Source organism: Oryx dammah, unplaced genomic scaffold (assembly GCF_014754425.2).
Source record: "Oryx dammah isolate SB20612 unplaced genomic scaffold, SCBI_Odam_1.1 HiC_scaffold_11, whole genome shotgun sequence".
NCBI lineage: Eukaryota > Metazoa > Chordata > Mammalia > Artiodactyla > Bovidae > Oryx > Oryx dammah.
Window position 1 is genome coordinate 19,238,807 of NW_024070195.1, and position 15,843 is coordinate 19,254,649.

Below are 15,843 nucleotides of genomic sequence, written 5' to 3' on the forward strand. Positions count from 1 at the left end.
TGACTGACAGAGACTGATAATCTCCTTGGGGAAGGGGGAGAAAGGCAGGGAGTTTAGCAATGGGATTGACCCTAGCCTATCTCCTATTAGGAGAATATGTATAAAAACCTCTAAAGAAGTCTCTTTCAGCTGAGATGCTATGGATGTACAGCCTTGGAGCAAAAGGGCAAGAAATGCACGCATCTGAACATGGTGACCCTAGCACCGAATGCAGGCAGGCCACGCGAAGAAGGGGAGTTCACAGATGCATTTCCATCACCATTCTGTATCTCACAACAGCGCTCCAAAGATATGAAGCCCTCTCCTCCAAATATTCACCTGCAAGAAGCCTGTCCAGATGACCCACCCTTCCCCCATCTTTCCTTTAATTTCCCTTAAGTGTTTGTGCACAGTTTGTATTGCATTCTCCTAGCTTTATGGAACAGCCCAATCTCCATAAACTGGAGATAAATCTATGAATAATCCTCACTTATGTATATGCTGCTTTATCATCAACATTTCAACAGATATTTCCTAGTGCCCACTATGCTGGGTACTTGGAGAGGAACTTCATGAAGTCATCCGCTGTTTATAGCTCAACTATCCCCAAGTGGATTCCTACTTCCCCATCAGGGCAATACTGCCTCCACCCCAAGCCTACGTCTCCAGCAGCCTTCCTCACCTCAATAAAGAGCCAGAAGCCGGAATCAGAGTCTTGGAGTCATCCTTAGTGCCTTCCCCACCCCCACCTCCAGAATTCAATCACTATCAGGCCTAGTAAGCCCCCACCAATTCTCTTCTGGACTGTTGCCATCTTCCCCTAACTGGCTCCCCTGCGTTTGCCCTTTATGCCATTTTTATTTTCTAGACAGTAGTCAGATAATGCTTTTGAGAGGCAAACCAGATTCTGTCACTCTGTTCAAGCTTCACCAGTGGTTCCCCATCTCCCATAGAGCTAAAGCCCAAATGCTTACAGTGGCCTGTAAGGCTGTACAAGCGCTGGGTCCATCCCCCTAACACAGCCCCCGGGAACCTCTTGGATCAAATCTTCTACTGCTCTCAGTCTTGCTCATGTTGTGCTGCAGCCATGCTGGCCTTCTGACTCTTGCTGGAACCTTCCCCTTCTGATATCCAGGCCAGCCTTGCAGTCCCTTGAAGCCTCTGGGCATTTGCCAGCATAGCCTTCTCTGACCACCAGGCTCTATTCTTCTCATCCTGCACTTACTTTTACTCCATAACACTTCTCTCCATCTGACACATCGTGTTTTCACTTGTTTGTTTACTGTCTGGCTCCCTCTACCACCAGCAGAACTTCACCAGGGCTGGGGCTTCGTCATAGTCACTGCTGATCCCAAGAGCTGAATAGAGCTGAATCTGGCCCATGGTAGACTATCACCAGATAGTCTTTAATGAATGAAAAAATAATCCATCTTCTATCCCTATATAGTTCATAAGCTCCTGATGGGGGTGCCTCTGCTAATTATGCTACTCTTTTTTAGAAGAGCTTCAGTAAGCGCTAACCTCAAAATATTTATTCAGAGATTCTAAAACTGATTTCCAACTAGGCAGACATTGGTAGGAAAAATTCCCAGATCTAACTCTTAAACATCCTGTTATGGAGAAAACAGTCCTTTTAAGATTGTGTCAGATATGCCCAGAGTCAGCTCCCTGGAACCATTTCTATCTCACATGAGAATTCAGTTCCCTGCTGTTAAGTTTACATAGCTCAAGAGAAAGCAACCATTTTGCAGACTTTCAGGAACTGCCTGTTCTTTCCTGTTTCTTGGTATAACTATTCCTAAATTTTTTTTAATATGGATATATATATGTAAATATAATGTGTGTGATGTAAGATTTACCATCTTAATCATTTTTAAGTGTATAGTTTAGTAGTGTTAAGTTCATTCACATTGATATGTAACCAATCTCCAGGACTCTTTTCATCTTATAAAGCTGAAGCCTATACTCATTAAACCACAACTTCCCACTTCCTCCCTGCCACTTTTATTTTATTTATTATTTTCCACCCCCTGCCAATCACCATGCCATTTTTTGTCTATGAATTTGACAACTCTAGATATCTCATATTGACGATTATATAGTGATTTGTCTTTTTGTGACCAGCTTATTTCACCAAGCTTAATGTCCCCAAGGTTCATCCAGGTTAGAGCATGCCAGAATTCCCTTCCTTTTTAAGGCTGAATAGTATTCCATTGTATGTACACACTGTATTTTGTTCACCCATTTATCTGCTGATGGACACTTGTGTTGTTCTACCTTTCGACTATTGTGGATAATGGGGCTATGAACATGGATGTACAACTATCTCTTCAAGACCTTGCTTTCAGTTCTTTTGGGCACAAGGCCAGAGGTGGAATTGCTAGATCATATATTAACTCTACTTGTAATTTTTTGAGCAATTGCACTTGCTTTCCATAGTGGCTGCACCATTTTACAGTCTCACTGACAGTGCATAATGGCTCCCAAACTCTTTTTAACAGTAATATATTTTTCCCCTCCAGCAAGTTAGAACTGCTCAGAGATGTCTAATAGTGCTGAACATTCCAGCTCCTCTCAATGCTTAGCAACTAGGAGCCAAGAGGCCTACCAAATGTGCAAGGGTGTGTGGGGTGGTGTTTTTCACTCTCTCTTTTATGCCTGTTTTGAAAAGGCTTCCTTGTCCTCAAATTAACATGCAGGCTGTGTGGACACCGGCAGATCTGCCTTACAGAAGAGGGCAGTGGGCAAGAGCCAGCACTGTTTTGAGGATGATCAAAGTTCTGCTAATCCCATCTAATCTCCTAATGTAAAGGGGGTGATATTTCCAATTTGTGGTTTCTTTGAATGATGCCCCAGGGTCTGGCACTATCACTCCTTGATGAATTGGGAGACTTGGGCTGACGTGTGTGGAAAAGCCAAGAAGATGGCACTGATCACGTTTGTGCATCAACCATCTCTTACAAGGAGGTCCAAGGATTTCAGATCTCAGGGACGAAGAACCCAAAGAGTCAGATGAAGAGGACAGTGCCTTGAAGTGATGCAGCGGTGTAAGTGGGAGGGGCCCTGGACGCCTCCTAACTGTTACCTTCTTTCACCTAATGGAGAATAGGCCCTTAGTCCTCCTCTGTCTCTCTCCTTACTTGATGGATGCTACTGTCTCTACCCTCTCCAACCCTGCATTTCCTGTCTTTGGTTTTGTCTTAAACTATCAATTTTTCATCATCCTACCAGCTGATGTTACAGCAGCAATGTAATTTGAGGGACATGCGTTCTCATAAAAAGAATATTTAAGAGGGAACAAATCTCCTCTTAAAAGGGATTTAAAAATGATAGAACTCTCTCAGCAGACATGAAAAGGGGAAGAGCTGGTGGGAGAAATGGTTAAGAAACTCTCAATGACCTTAAGAGGCAAAATGATGGAACCTGATGACCTAAACCAGAGGTCAGCAGGCTTTTTCTGTAAAGAGTCAGAAAGTAAATATTTTAGGCTTTGGAAGCCAAGACGTAAAAAATGAGGAAATTGTTTACATACATATAACGAGAGGAAACCAAATCTCACATTTTACATGGGCAAAATTCAAAATATAATAATTGAGCACTTTATGTAATAATTGAGCACTTCTGGTAATACCAGTCCACTGAGGGACTTCCCTGGTGGCTCAGATGGTAAAGAATCTGCCTGCAATGCAGGAGACCCAGGTTCAATCCCTGGGTCAGGATGATCCCCTGGAAAAGGGAATGGCAATCCACTCCAATATTCTTGTCTGGAAAATTCCATGGACAGAGGAGCCTGGGGGCTATAGTCCATACGGTTGCAAAGAGTTAGACACGACTGAGTGATTAACACACACACAGTCTACTAAGGAGAAGAATGGAATTCTTTTTCTTAGTGATAATATCTTGTTTAATTCGAGTTGAAGGTCAATGTTCCTGATCATCAAACTGATTACAAATGCTCCTCTGTAAAAACCATTGCCATCTTGCAGCCTAGGCAGAAACAGGCAGTGGGCTGTGTCTGGCCTGCAGGCCATGGTTTGCCAACTCCTGCTCAGGTCAAGGGGTGGGTAATGAGCTGCTGACTTGCTATGTGCAGTTTTCAACGTTGCCCAGTAGCTTATAAAGGCATAAACGTCCGTCTTTTGGGTGTATCATTGATGTTAGGAAGGCATGCAGGGCTCTTCCTATCTTCTGCACTGTAGTTCATAACATAAATGACAAGATATGTTGCCTTTTCTCAAACAGAAGACAATGCTTCTGAGCCACCAGCAGTTGTCTTTCCAGGAGTGGGGAGGATCTGGGCTGACCGCTTTTCAGTCTGCCCTCCTATAGCTGGGGCCATTTCCAGCCTGACCAGTCTGGTCCCCTTGTCCTAACTCTTTTTGAGTGGTACTCAATAAAGATTTGGTGATTAATTCACAGTGGGTAGATCCGATTGATGTACTTTCTATTCCATGAAGTATAATTATTAATATTAAACAATTGAACTAATGTTTGTCTTCCTGTAAACACATGGGCTTCCCAGGTGGCTCAGTGGTAAAGAATTCACAGGAGACACAGGAGACGTGAGTTCAATTCCTGGGTCAGGAAGTTCTCCTGGAGGAGGAAATGGAAAGCCACTCCAGTATTCTTGCCTGGAAAATCCTATGGATAGAAGGAGCCTGGTGGGCTACAGTCCATGGGGTCGCAAAGAATCGGACATGACTGAGCATGCGCTTAATTTACATGCAAAGAGATGACTATGCTTTTCTCCAGGAGGTTTTACCACTGAAAAATATCTTTAAAGGCAATGGAAGTAAAAACAAAGCAAAACACCACTAGAGGAAATGTTGTAGAGGCTTCCTTTAGAATCTTAATTACCATTCTAAAATGCTCTTAACATATACATAATGCAAGTTTCAATAAGTGTTATCTTTAAATTAGAAACAGTTTAACAAATATAGAAAGCCCAGCCTTTATCAAGTTACTTTTTAAAAAGTACTCTGTAAAGTGATGGGGAGGCAGTAACTGGGGTATGTTTACTGCAGGTAAATATTTACCCTGGAGAAAGGGCCTGGATATTGTAAAGATAATGTTGAAGATATGATTCTTCACCTCCTGCATTCCCGAGTGAGGCAAAGGGGACTCTCTCTGCAAGAAAACTGCCATAGCTTATTTTAAAACTCTAAGAATTTTTAGAGGGAGACCAGATTGGTTAGTCCCTCCCACCAAAAATTTTAAAAGGTAGGAAATCATGTACTTATTTTGTATGATGGGGTTGTTCTGAGCCCTGCCTTGGTCACATGGTGGAGGTCAGATAGCAAGCAGTCAGGCTTGTTAATTCATAAGCCAGACGCACCTTTCTATTCCCAGGGAAGCATTTGTCGTGAGCAGTCTCCATAGCTCTGCTCTCATCAGCTAGTGTCTTTGTTGATCACAGGCCGAGAGTAGAAGAGGGATATTGTATAGACTTGGGAGAGTGGGACAGCTATGAAAATCACAATGAAAAACCAACTGACATTAAGTTAGTAATGTAACTAACCAGGAAGCCCTTACTGGTTTCCCATGGTCTCAGACATTATCTCCATTAATATTAAGCGATTTTGGGGGCAGGTGACCACCATCCCCCATCATCATCACTATAATTATCATCATCTCCAAGTGGAAGAAGGGAAGTGAAACCTCTGAGGGGTTAGGTAACTTGCCTAAAGTCAAACTACTATTAGGTTGACTTAGGTGTTTTGAGTACAGATATTTGGTTCTTTCAGCCCTGCTACCTTCCCTCAGTTTGGAAATCTGAGTGGTTAAAAAAAAAATCAAAGATTTATTAAACGTGGGCAGCTCTAGAATTTTTGCATGTGAAGCACTCAATACAGTCCTGTGTCCTCCTATGGAAACTGTGTGCAGAGCAAGCATATGGTTTTTACTCAGACTGTAGAGCACAGACCATTCAAAACAGCAATGTTTCCTGAAAAAGCTTTTTATCCTGCTTTACATTGAGACTCTAAATTATCATTGATTTTTTAGTCTTTAGAGATGCTAATGGAGATTAATAGGGGGCTGAGAAATGTCTCTTGATAACCTTTGACATGTAAACCAGAAGTTGAAGGGAGAGAAGTTGTTTTTCATAATATTTCAGTCCATATAATTTATCTAAAAGTGGTGAAAGGTGCCTTCTACAAATTGTATCTGCGTATTTGATTCTTTGACACACTTTTTTTCAAACGCCATTCTATCAGTTCATGGCGCTGTTATAAATAGCAAAGAAAATCCCACCATAGAAAATGCTTTCATATTTGCTCCCTCTCAGTTTCCCAAATGCTAATTTAGATAGAAAAAAAATTATCTTCAACTGCTCAGCCAGCTGACTCAATCTGTGATCTGAAAGTCGAATTATTTTCTTCCTATTTCTCAGCTCATTATTTCTTACACTGAATGGACATTTTAGAATGACGTCAAGAGGCAGAAGAAATCAGCTGGTGTTCTCCTGTCACTGTTTGAGTTGTATAGTACAAATATTTAAACTTTTAACCAATGATCCAAAGACTAAGAAGGAAAGATCTGCAGTGAAAAGATGACACCGCAACTTCATCACTTTCCAGAAAGCAGCAACTTGTTCTTTCTTCTATTTTATTTAGAAATAATTATTTCACAGGGTTAAGCCTCCTAATACAGCAGAAGATTTTATCTCTGTTTACCAGGTTATCTATTAATGACAATCTTTACAAAGCTTGACCCAGTGTTTTCTCTCTCCCTCAGTTGGAACTGGTTAAAAATTGGGAAAGGACTATGTCAAGGCTGTATATTGTCACCCTGTTTATTTAACTTATATGCAGAGTACATCATGTGAAATTCAGGGCTGGATGAATCACAAACTGGAATCAAGATTGCTGGGAGAAATATCAACAACCTCAGATAGTCAGATGACACCACCCTTATGGCAGAAAGTGAAGAGGAAATAAAAAGCCTCTTGATGAGAGCAGAAGAGGAAAGTAGAAAAACTGGCTTAAACTTAACATTCAGAAAACTAAGTTCATGGCATCCAGTCCCATTCACTTCATGGCAAATAGATGGGGAAACAATGGAAACAGTGACAGACTTTATTTTCTTGGGCTCCAAAATCACTGCAGATGGTGACTGCAGCCATGAAATTAAAAGACTTTCGCTCCTGGGAAGAATAGCTATGACAAACGTAGACAGCATATTACTTTGCTGACAAAGGTCCTTATAGTCAAAGTTAGATGGCTGGATGGCATCACTGACTCAATGGACATGAGTTTCAGCAAGCTCTGGAGATGGTAAAGGACAGGGAAGATTGGCGTGCTGCAGTCCATGGGGTCACAAAGAGTTGGACACAACTGAATAGCTAAACAACAACAAATGGTTTTTCTAGTAATCTTGAACAGATGTGAGACCATAAAGAAGGCTGAGGGCCAAAGAATTAATGCTTTTGAATTGTGATGCTGGAGAGGACTCTTGAGAGTCCCTTGGACAATAAGGAGATCAAACCAGTCAATCCTAAAGGAAATCAATCCTGAATATTCATTGGAAGGACTGATGCTGAAGCTGAAGCTCCAATATTTTGGCTGCCTGATGAGAAGAGCCAACTCATTAGAAAAGACCCTGATGCTGGGAATGATTAGGGCATGAGGAGAAGGGAGTGACAGAGGATAAGATGGTTGGATGGTATCAGCGACTCAATGGACATGAGTTTGAGCAAGCTCTGGGAGTTAGTGATGGACAGGGGAACCTGGTGTGCTGCAGTTCATGGGGTTGCAAAGGGTCAGATACAACTTAGCAAATGAACAACAGTTGGGAAAATAGACAAGTCACCCTGCCAAAAGTTCACGTTTTCCTTACTTTCACAGTTTAACACCTAAAACTTTTACTTTGTATCCATAACTGATCTTAAATGTCTTCTACCTGAAGCCTCTGTTTAGCAGGTTAAGGCACGAAAAGTGTAAGCTATGGAAAGTCCACACGTGAAAGAATGATGATAGTATAAATTATCATGAATTTGCCTTCTGGAGTGAAACTGGCTATTATACTTGCTTTGTGATCGTTATCCCAGCATATATGTCAAAATATTTATCTTAAAAATATCTAAAAGTGATCAAGTAAATTGTTCTATTTTTCTTGAAGGGAAATTCTTGCTAAGTGATGAGATAGGTTTTGTCTACACAGCACAAAGTGCAGTGGTTTTTCAGCTTATGACCTGGTTTATCTATCAACAGGGATCAAACACTTCAGATTCTTGCCAAATCCCTTCACTATGGATTGTACACATGCTATGGAATCATGACCCTTCTGGTCAGTCAGGCACATCCACATTTCAGCTCCCCAGAAACCAGCCTCCAACTCCAATTCAGCCTGGAACATTCTGTCAAGGAAGTACATGCATGTTCAATACCCTACCAGCCCCTGCAGTGGGGTATTTTCATTTTCTTCTTTCTATTTTTGCTTGCCGGGACCAGTCACTATTATTTTTCCTTCTTCCCTGTCCTTCAGGTACTTGAAATAATTTCAACTTGATTCAACTAATACTTTTCCATCTTTAAAATCCCTTCTAAAACCAACTGAATTGCAAACCTTTTCATTCAAGGTCACCACTGTTTGGTAAACAATTCATAGACAAAACTTAGCCATCTAAAAATAAATGAGAAGTGGAATGAGCCAATATTTGCTAAGCACAGGAAAACATGTGAGGCATAGGTAACTAGATATATCACATCTCTTTATAAAAAATATGTTGACTTCAGGAGTGAAGTAATTCTTATCAAGGAGCAAGGGCAATTCTCCCAATTTATGTCACTGCTTTGGTCATAACAAGTACACATTTCTTTTTTCTTTTTCTAACTTTTTCCCCCCATGCAAACAGTGGTTATGCATATATTTGTATTTCAACTCAAGTCCTATAGAAGATATACTCAAGGCTATCTCATATCGTTCCTGAAAAGACTTTACTGGCTGCTCATAAAATTATTAAATGAGCATTTTAAGTACTTTATTTGTGATACTGGGCCCCTTTTTGGCTTTGGCCGGATCTAAGTAGGTCACCCAGAGGTCACTAGGGGCCATAAATCAAGGGGTGGACTGGTGGCTAAGACAGCCTGCGTCGCTTTAGTGCAATGTGCTATTTTAGTTTGTGCCCCTGAAATGACACCATCTCTTTGGCACCAGCCAAAGCAAGCTTCCTAGACATTTCTGGGAAGGGAATGTTTTGTAGTAATCCAAGGCATAGGTCACACAGGCATGAATAATTGTGGGGAGGTCTGTGTCTGCTCCGGCCTCTGTGACAAATAAAGTAGGGAAAACGACTTCCAACTGAAGCATTTCTCCAGGAGTCCGAAAATGGAAATTGATCCAAGCGATCTAGCAAACTGCAAAAGTAAAGAATGATCAACTTTTTTCAGCCCAGGAAAGTACAGTAGACTCTTCCTACTCCTTCTTCAATCCCTTACTTGGGTTTCATTTGAGAACCCCAGATACGAGTATTTTTGAAAAAGGACTAACACAGCCAAATTACAATGATTATATTTATAACTATGAAATGTGGCATAATCAAACAAAAAAGTCTAACTCTGTTTAGCCAAGGCACATACACTTTATGTTCTCTTTCTCAACACTTTCCCCATAAAGGGTTTGACTAAACCAGCCTGAACTTTCAGAATCTATTGGTTTTGTACATAAACTTATTTAATCTCTTCTTCCTTCCTTTCTTTTTTCCTTCTTCCTTTACTTCTTTCAATTTTGGAAAGGGAAAATGTAATTCAGTAAACAATATCAAAACATGCCAGATTACAACAGGTTGCATAACTGTTAACTTATTTAAAAAAAAAATCTACTTTGGCTTCATAAGCAGTTTACAAAGAAAGACAAAGTGGGCGTCTATTCTACTTAGAATTCTCTTTTTGACAAACTTTTTGCAATATCCTTGCTCTCTATGAGCTGAAGTTACTTTTGAAAGGGGGAAAAATGCTGGCTTAATTGGCTTGAGGAAAGGAGAGAGCTTTGGTTCAAAACTGTGTAGCATTTTTTTCCCCAAGCATCTCTTGATCTCTTTAAGACCAACAAGAAGCTATCTGTCGAGTGGACTCCCTTCTGCCAGTTTATCTCCATCTGGGAGCATTCTCCTTTGGAGAGTTTGATACAACCTCCCTAGACACTGTAATCCTATACTGTGCCTCATTGTACCAGAACATCTGAAGGTCTGGCAAACACATTGCAGGTTCCAGTGGTCTTTCCAGAAGCAAGATCCTAACAGGCATGTAAGTGTTCAGGAAATATATAAGTCTGAGAAATACTTTACACAGATGACTGTGAACTGGTGGTGGTTTTATTATTCTCATCACTGCACTTGACAACAGAGGGGTGCAAACAAAGGCAAGGGAAAGCTTGTGGTTCTAAGGAAAGAAGAACTGCAACTTTGACTTGTGCCAAGGAGTAATTTTGGCTGCTGAGCTACTGGTAGACCACCACCTGAGGAACTGTTTCTTCACACACATGAATCCTGTTCTGTCCTTGAAAGCTGGCCAAGGGCCTCCACTGTGCACAACACTTTTTTTTCTATTATTGTTATCACCATCATAATTGTTAGTTATCACTACTATTATTATCCATCCAGTTCTTTCTACTAACATACACCAGACTGCCTGTCAAGAAGGCACAGTGACAAAACAGATGAAAGCCCTCTTTAATTTGATATGTTTGAAACAATAATGAGAAAGGAGCTCTCTAATTCCAATTATTGGTTTTTCAATAGCGTGGTAATCAAATCAATCATTCTCCCAGCAAAGAACACAGCCTACCTGATTGGAACCATTTTCTAAATAGCATGATGATGGTTGAAAAGCCAACCTGTGTGTGAGTGTGTGTGTAAGAGAGAGAGAGAAAGAGGGAAGGAGAGAGAGAAACAAATACTGAGGTTTCTGGTGGGTAGGTGGGTGACTACTCTCTTTGTCACTAACCATATGCAACTCTCTCCTAGAACAAGAGCAAAGTTACACACCAATGGTTCTTAATTACGTGAACTTTATCATTTTCTTTAACCACAGAAAACAAAAGCTGAAGCAAACAGGATCTCAGAAAAGCAGTTAAAAACATATTGTGAGCACCACTCATGTTTTTTCTTCCCAGAGCTTTCTGTGGTCCATAAATCTAAATGAATTACATATACTTTCAACCAAATGGACCAAAATCCTAAATTTGTGTTTCTTTAGGGGGAAAGGGTCCTTTAAAAGTATATCCATTACCAGGAAATACAGTTGCCTTAGTAACAAGCTCCTAGGCCTCTTCCTTCCTTTATGTTAGAGGAAACTGATTGGACCAAAAGCTTTCTGCTTTCTTAGGCATGTTTAAGTGAGCCAAAAGCATGGAGGAAGCCTCCAAGCAGCTTGAATTCCTCTAGGTAGATGCCACTGTGCAGAAAAGATGACGTAATAGAATGCTGGAGCTTTCCAAATGAGATCCAAGAGAATATGTAATCAACTCTCTTACTGTAGGTGAAAAATGAGGCTCAACAAGGTTAAGTGACTTGCCTAAGCTCCTACATCTGCAAAACAGCAGGAGCAGGACTATAATCCAGGCTTCTAATCCCTTGTCTATTGGTGCTTCCACCCTATCATACCTCTGAAAAGTGGTTTATAAACCAATTTTTCTGTGATAAGTCCTATTTTGAATATACTTGGAAAAGGGAATGGCAACCCACTCCAGTATTCTTGCCTGAGTAATTCCATGCACAGAAGAACCTGAAGGGCTAATCAGACACTAGGTTAACCAGACATGGAAAAAAACTCTGTATAGAATTCCTTTTATACATCACTTTCTGACCTATTCTAGGAACCCATTTTTGTGAGTTAGAGTTGACTCATTGGAAAAGACCCTGTTGCTGGGAGGGATTGGGGGCAGGAGGAGAAGGGGATGACAGAGCATGAGATGGCTGGATGGCATCACTGACTCGATGGACGTGAGTCTGAGTGAACTCCGGGAGTTGGTGATGGACAGGGAGGCCTGGCGTGCTGCGATTCATGGGGTCACAAAGAGTCGGACGCGACTGAGTGACTGAACTGAACTGAACTGAGTGCTTAGCACCTTCTTAAATATTAATAATATTTAATCCATATACCACCCTAGGAAGTTTGTAGTCCATTTTACAGTGAGTAAACTGAGACACAGAGAGGTGGAGTAACCAGCTTAAAATCACAGAGTAAATTAAGTGGCAGAGCTCAGGCAGTGTAGGTCTGGAGACGAAGCTCTTGACTAATATTCTGCGGGGAGCTTACTTAAAATGAAGGAACTACCCAGACAAGCTTTCAATAAATAGGCAAACATGATCCATGACTCCAAAAGCTAGATAAAAATATGCTAGAATCAGGAACTGTAAGGATTCTCTCTCTAATCTGCAGAGATTAAGTTAAATGAGAAAATCAGTCTGGAAAAGTATAAAGTATATCACCTGTGAAGCACCGTGCAAATATTATGAATCTCTTATGAAGGTAATCTGTACAACCCAATAGGTATTATTGTTCCATCTCCCCACTGAGGAAACAGAGGTTTAGTTTAGCAATTACCTTGTTTAAATCACATAGGTAATAAGAAGCAAAATGAGAGTTTGAGTCGGAATCTTGTCTGACTCCCAACTTGACTCTTTACAGTGCCTGTTGAGGTTGAAATCATCACTTTGATAATCATGACTGCTCAGGAGAAAGATCTTACAGGCTCCTCAATTCCTGCTTCGTTGAGGTCTTAATTTTCAGAGTGCTCACATGCTCAGTTGTGTCTGACTCTTTGTGACTCCATGGACTGTAGCCCGCCAAGGCTCCTCTGTTTATGGAATTTTTCAGGCAAGAATACTGGAATTGGTTGCCATTTCCTGCTCCAGGGGCTCTTCCCAACTCAAGGATTGAACATGTGTCTCTTGCCTCTCCTATATCGGTTGGCAGATTCTTTACCACTGTGCCACCTGGGAAGCCCTTCGGAGAGGGGCCACTTAATCTATCAGTTCAGTTCAATCACTCAGTCGTGTCCGACTCTTTGTGATCCCAGGAACTGCAGCATGCCAAGCTTCCCTGTCCATCACCAACTCCCGGAGCTTACTCCAGGAGTAAGCTCATGTCCACTGAGTCGGTGATGACATCCAACCATCTCATCCTCTGTCATCCGTTTCTCCTCCCGCTTTCAATCTTTCCCAGCATCAGGATCTTTTCTAATGAGTCAGTTCGTCGCATCAGGTGGCCTTAGTAATTTATAGTGCAGTGGTTGCATCTGTCTATAGGTGGCGCTCTTTAGCACTGTAGTAGTAGTAGCTTCCCTGGTGGTGCAGAGGTTAAAGCGTCTGCCTGCAATGTGGGAGATCTAGGTTCGATCCCTGGGTCGGGAAGATCCCCTGGAGAAGGAAATGGCAACCCACTCTCGTATTCTTGCCTGGAGAATCCCATGGACGGAGGAGCTTGGTGGGCTACACTCCACGGGTCGCAAAGAGTCGGACACGACTGAGCGACTTCACTACCGCAAAGAGTCGGACACGACTGATGGAGTTGCCCAGTCGTGTCCGACTCTTTGCGACCCCATGAACTGTAGCCTACCAGGCTCCTCCGTCCATGGGATTTTCCAGGCAAGAATACTGGAGTGGGTTGCCATTGTCTTCTCCAGGGGACCTTCCCGACCCAGGGATCGAACCCAGGTCTCTCGCATTGTAGGAAGACGCTTTACCATCTCCCTTTGAGGCAAAGGAGAAATTGTGGCTTGGTGTTTTGAAGGTTGGGTAGATAACTACCAAATTGTCCCATTTAGGCTTATCTTCCTAGTTGTAATCATGTTCTAATTCCTGAAGGGGGTAAATATCTAAGTATGTATACACAGAGAAAACATCTGTAAGTAGAAGTGAAAGCAGAGGACTGGAGCCTGAGAGCAAGCTTCAAGTCAGAGGGCTCTACCTGTCAGCCAAGTAAAGCAACAGCAAGGAAGTTTGGGGAGATATTCTTTAAGCTGTCTTAAATTGTGATTAAAATATATATATATGGTTTTAAATATTTCTGAGGCTACAACAAAGTAATGTAAAGACAGACATCAATAATGGTTGCATCTTAGATGATTAGATCACTGTGCTATACTCTTTCATTTGTCTTCAATAAACTTGAACTACTTGGGTAACTGCAAAAAATTTTACCAGAGCTCCTTTAAAAAATTACTTGATAGGGTAATACCAGATATGGTTCTTGTGAATAAAAATGAATTTATGAGGTCCCTGAATCCAGATAACCATTAATTTGACAGTTCCAAATTCTTGAAAAGCTCTTGCCTGCAGCCCAGTCTTATAAGCAGCAGTTGAACAAGGAATCTGTAGATTACAAGGTTAGCCATTTCAATTTGCAACCTTTAATGTCAAATTCCACCACATAGGTCTACCTAGGGAAACCCAGGCAGTGTAGTGGGTGTCAGAAACTAGTAAGGCTGCCACCTCCCAGCCTAGAAGGAGAGGAAAAGGGAGAGGCAGCTGACAGATCTGGGGTGTCAGGGTGCCAGGAAGAGTGAGAGAGGGAAAGATCCAAAGGTAGAGAGAGAACAGAGGGAGCCGTGTGCAGTGCAGAGCTAAGCAGCATGGCACCGTGGAGAACATTCCCTGGTCCATTAGTCCAGCCACTCCTGCTGTGTGCTGAGCAGGGAGACAGACTTCCTTCCCTTAGGTGTTAGACAAGAGAGCATAGAAGAGGGACAAAGGCATATCAGCACTATTTTCTACCCTAAACTGAACCTTTCATCAGTTAAAAAAAAAAAAGCATTTAAAAGACCCATTAAATTCCTTTGTCCCAGTTTTGCGCTGCACTCCTTGGGTATCATCCCATCCGGGATGCTGTCAAAGTCCTCTAGTTCCTTACCCAAGTTGTTTCAAAGTTTCCAACAGTGTCAGAGCTAACCAGTCAATCAGAAAGGCTCCTGCCAGAAAGACATGTTTACCTTCACCAAAAACATCATCCTCTTCATCCATCAGCAGCTCCTCGGGGTCCAGGTACTGCATCTTGGAGACAGCGGTCAGCGTTGCCGCCTGCACGTAGCCCCGGCAGCCTCACTGGCCCCAGAGGCGGTTTCCCTTCCCCAGGTTGCCTAAGCGCCCCAAGAGGGCAGCTTCCGCCTCTGCCCTTGAGAAAGCAGGTTCATTCATATGAATAGGCTTCGAGAACCTTTTGAAAAGTGCATTCCAGGTGGGGTGATTTTCACCACTGACAAGAAAGAATTTTCTCTCTCTCTTTTTTTTTTTTTGGAAGTGGGCTGCAGATCCGGTTGAAGCTGAACACAGATAACACTTCAAGTCTGAGGGCAATGAATTCTATTTTCTAGCAACAACTTTCATATTTTCTTAAAGAGGAAGGTAGGCGTTTAACTTTCCAACTTGTGAATTTGAACACAATGGGTAGTGTTGAAAGAGAGGGGGCTCACATTTCTCCTCTCTCAGTTTTGCTTCAGTGACAATTTATCTGGAAGGACAGCAAGCCTCTCTGTTAGACCTAGGCAGCCGTTGGAGGGACAGAGCTTTTCTTTTAGTCAGTAATAGTCGCATTTTTCTTTTTTTGTAACAAAATTTGAGGATTAGAAACTTTCCAAAACTTAAACCAAATTTAATGCACATGTAGACTCTTATTGACTCAGTTCATCTTTGGTAAATTGTTTGGATCAAAAAACTTCCATTTAATAATACTGACTCAGTCTGATACTTCAGACTTACCACTAAAGCAGAAAGTAGAAAATGTAACTCAGAAGGCAGTTCCTCCCAGAATGAGGAGTAACCGCTGAGCTGTCACGTGAGTACCAGTGGTTGGCATCACCATATGGAAACACCCAAAGTGTGCTAAATTCTATACTGCTGTTCAAACACAAATCTGAGCGAACTGC

General features: G+C 41.8%; 1 protein-coding gene across 4 annotated transcripts in view; it reads right to left on the reverse strand.

Moving 5' to 3' along the window:
- RIPOR2 (RHO family interacting cell polarization regulator 2) overlaps nucleotides 1-15,570 on the reverse strand; it is a 109,206-nt gene extending 93,636 nt beyond the window's left edge. Inside the window, exon 1 of one of the 4 annotated variants that reach the window (XM_040249943.1) lies at nucleotides 14,911-15,570. In XM_040249943.1, the coding sequence (XP_040105877.1) occupies nucleotides 14,911-14,971 (61 nt within the window). In that variant the 5' untranslated portion in view covers nucleotides 14,972-15,570. The remainder of the gene's footprint in view (nucleotides 1-14,910) is intronic. The other 3 variants (XM_040249939.1, XM_040249941.1, XM_040249942.1) reach the window with 3 other exon arrangements.
- Between the last annotated feature and the right edge of the window lie 273 nt (nucleotides 15,571-15,843).